At 37.3% G+C, this 3611-nt stretch overlaps 1 protein-coding gene across 4 annotated transcripts in view; it reads right to left on the reverse strand.

Annotated features, from left to right (window-relative positions):
• LRRC49 (leucine rich repeat containing 49) overlaps positions 1 to 3611 on the reverse strand; it is a 153401-nt gene that overhangs the window by 106260 nt on the left and 43530 nt on the right. For all 4 annotated transcript variants that reach the window (XM_010834478.1, XM_010834476.1, XM_010834477.1 and 1 more), the window contains one exon: positions 1473 to 1534. In XM_010834478.1, the coding sequence (XP_010832780.1) occupies positions 1473 to 1534 (62 nt within the window). The remainder of the gene's footprint in view (positions 1 to 1472; positions 1535 to 3611) is intronic.

The raw sequence follows: 3611 nt of genomic DNA on the forward strand, positions 1-3611 counted from the left end.
TTTGGCCACCTCATGCGAAGAGTTGACTCATTGGAAAAGACTCTGATGCTGGGAGGGATTGGGGGCAGGAGGAGAAGGGGACGACAGAGGATGAGATGGCTGGATGGCATCACCGACTCAATGGACGTGAGTCTGAGTGAACTCCGGGAGTTGGTGATGGACAGGGAGGCCTGGCGTGCTGCGATTCATGGGATTGCGAACAGTCGGACGTGACTGAGCGACTGAACTGAACTGAACTGAAGGGTTTGCCGCACCTTCAGAAGCTAATATTGTGAGACGTGAGAAACAACACATTTTAAAAATGAGACACTATCTTCTCAAAACAATTGTTAACAGTCTTTAGGTAGAAACTCCTTAAAGAAAATTGAGTGCTCCTTCCATTGCCATTAAAAATAAATTCTACTCTTCCAACAAGACGGGAAGGCAGCTGGAACAGGATTCAACATAAACTGAAGAGGACATTAAAAGTATTTCAGAAAACTTTGTATTTCCACACAAAGAAAAAAAAGAAAATGATTAAGGGTGTTTTCTTTGAAATAATGCCTACATGCAAAATTCACCATCTAGACTTAAGCACTACCTTTTAGAGATATAGTACAGGGATGGGGGCTAACATAGGAAAAAGGCAGAAACAGAAAATGTGCAAAAGCTCAACTGGTTTTTAATAATCAGAAGCACAGACCTAGAACTCAGGAAGAGATATGTCCTCAATTCTTTTATACTTAGTTCTTATCCTTCTATAAAAGTACATTCAGAGAACAGTCTTGAAGTGAAACTAAAGAACTGAGGGGCAAGGGAGAAGAGAAGAAGGAGAGTCAGGGAAGGGTGGCTACTCATTCTGCATTGAAAAGTCTGACTGCCTGTCTCAGCTCCAGTTCTGAAATCTTCCACACTGACACTGAATGAGACATCATCACAACAGAAAGGATGATATGCTTCAAACCTTTACAAAACAACATTTAGACATTTATATATTTGAATATACAGTGTTTAGCTGCATTAGTTCTCCAAGTAGGGATACCAAGTTAGAAGTTATGGCCTTATTAGCAAGTGGCTTAGTGACAAGTATAACCTGCTATATCAAAATTGCTCAGTAGCTACACAGATTGTAGATGATCATTTATGAAAGAAATTCTAATTCAACTGATTAGTGCAGTAAGTGTCAAACAAAGGACAGCAGAATATATGTTGACATTTCCACATACGTGTTTTACAAAGAAGCAACTCTAAACTATAACTATAAAGAGCACATACTATACTAAACCAGTCATCATTTTAGCATCAGAAGCGTGAATAAACACAAGAGCTCTGATTTTGCACAGAGAACTTTGTCACAGATGGCCCTATCATTTTCCAGTTGAAAATCGTACATGTCAATAGAAATACTCCTAAGTATTTACAATCTTAATTTTAAGCATTAGATCCACACAATCAAATTATTAATAAATGACAAGTTGGGAGTTTCCACTTACGTAGATATATTGTTGAAGCTGAGAAACAGACGTTGGAGGCAGGGCAAATTATCCACATCTCTCTAGAAGGAAACAGAAAGCAAAAATCTATCAGCTGAAAGGAAAAAAAAAATATTATAAAATGTCTTCTTGTTCAGCTGTTGAAATACATAGCCATTGCTAGTTACTGCAACCTTGCTAGACCACTGAATGCTACTGGGCATTGAGCTCCATTCTTCTCCACTGCAGATTAAATGGGAGGGTTTTAGTACATCCGCAGAACAAGCTGCACCACTCGCAAGGTAGAAAGCACTGAGGAGAACAGAGGGAGCTGCTGCTGCTGCTGCTGCTAGCCTCTTCAAGCATGCTTTTGGGAAAGGAGCCAAAGTGCTACTTCAGCCTTTCAACTGTAGCACAAATACAGTATGATCAAACATTTGTTAAAAATCACTTGGAAAAGAATCTGTTCAAACACTTTAAATTTTAAATTTATGCAATCAGCTTTCCAAACAGTACTGAGAATTTCAAAGCCATTCACCTCACTATTCTCAAACCCACAGAAATACACCACTCAGTTGCAGATGAATCAATACACTGACAATGCCCCCATAATGCTAAAAGGAGATCATCATAACTGTCAATGAAGGGTACTGGAAGGGCAATTTCCATCTAAGCAAGAATCCAAGGTTCTCACAATTGGAAATCTATGCTGTTCTGCTTAGGTGCAGCATTCCTGAGCAAAACACTGCTGTTTAAATACAGTTACCATCAGCAAATATTGAAATGTTTTGGCCCAAATGATTTTTTACTAATTTTATTAAAAGACACAAACCTTCTGAAAAGTCTGACATATTCTGGAATACCAGAATCTTAAGAGGAAGCTTAGTAATTACCTAGTCCATAATCTCATTGTTCACATGGGAAAAAGTAAAACAGTTGAGGCTGTGGCAGGGGCAGCATGGGAGAGGGGTGGAAAGGTGACCAAGATACATACTGTCATACACACAGAAGCCAAAATAGGACAAGATTCCAGTTATTCTGACTTCAGTGGTCTCCTCTTTACAATACTACACACACTGGTACTTCTAATATTAAATATTTTTCACTTTTATTATTTACAATAATTTCTAGTTATATCCAATTGAATGATGCTAATGTAAAAATGTACATTTTACATAAATTGTGACCAATATTTAAACCCAATCAAAACTTGTCTTACTCTTTCCGTAAGTCATCATCTTTCTTCCTGCCCAACTTTCCTTCCTCCCTTTTAAAAATACCATTTCCAAGACTGAATAAAAATGTAGGCAATGCATCAAAATTACAGACAAGTTCAGCTTTTCCAAAAAGTCATTTATTTATTTTTAAAAACTTGTTATTCACCATTGCAACAGAAAGAATAAAATACTTAGGAATATATCTACCTAAAGAAACTAAAGACCTATATATAGAAAACTATAAAACACTGGTGAAAGAAATCAAAGAGGACACTAATAGATGGAGAAATATACCATGTTCATGGATTGGAAGAATCAATATAGTGAAAATGAGTATACTACCCAAAGCAATTTATAGATTCAACGCAATCCCTATCAAGCTACCAACAGTATTCTTCACAGAGCTAGAACAAATAATTTCACAATTTGTATGGAAATACAAAAAACCTCGAATAGCCAAAGCGATCTTGAGAAAGAAGAATGGAACTGGAGGAATCAACCTACCTGACTTCAGGCTCTACTACAAAGCCACAGTCATCAAGACAGTATGGTACTGGCACAAAGACAGAAATATTGATCAATGGAATAAAATAGAAAGCCCAGAGATAAATCCACGCACATATGGACACCTTATCTTCGACAAAGGAGGCAAGAATATACAATGGATTAAAGGCAATCTCTTTAACAAGTGGTGCTGGGAAATCTGGTCAACCACTTGTAAAAGAATGAAACTGGACCACTTTCTAACACCATACACAAAAATAAACTCAAAATGGATTAAAGATCTAAACGTAAGACCAGAAACTATAAAACTCCTAGAGGAGAACATAGGCAAAACACTCTCCGACATACATCACAGCAGGATCCTCTATGACCCACCTCCCAGAATATTGGAAATAAAAGCAAAAATAAACAAATGGGACCTAATTAACCTTAAAAGCTT

The sequence above is a fragment of the Bison bison genome, unplaced genomic scaffold, assembly GCF_000754665.1.
Source record: "Bison bison bison isolate TAMUID 2011002044 unplaced genomic scaffold, Bison_UMD1.0 scf7180017864034, whole genome shotgun sequence".
Lineage (NCBI taxonomy): Eukaryota > Metazoa > Chordata > Mammalia > Artiodactyla > Bovidae > Bison > Bison bison.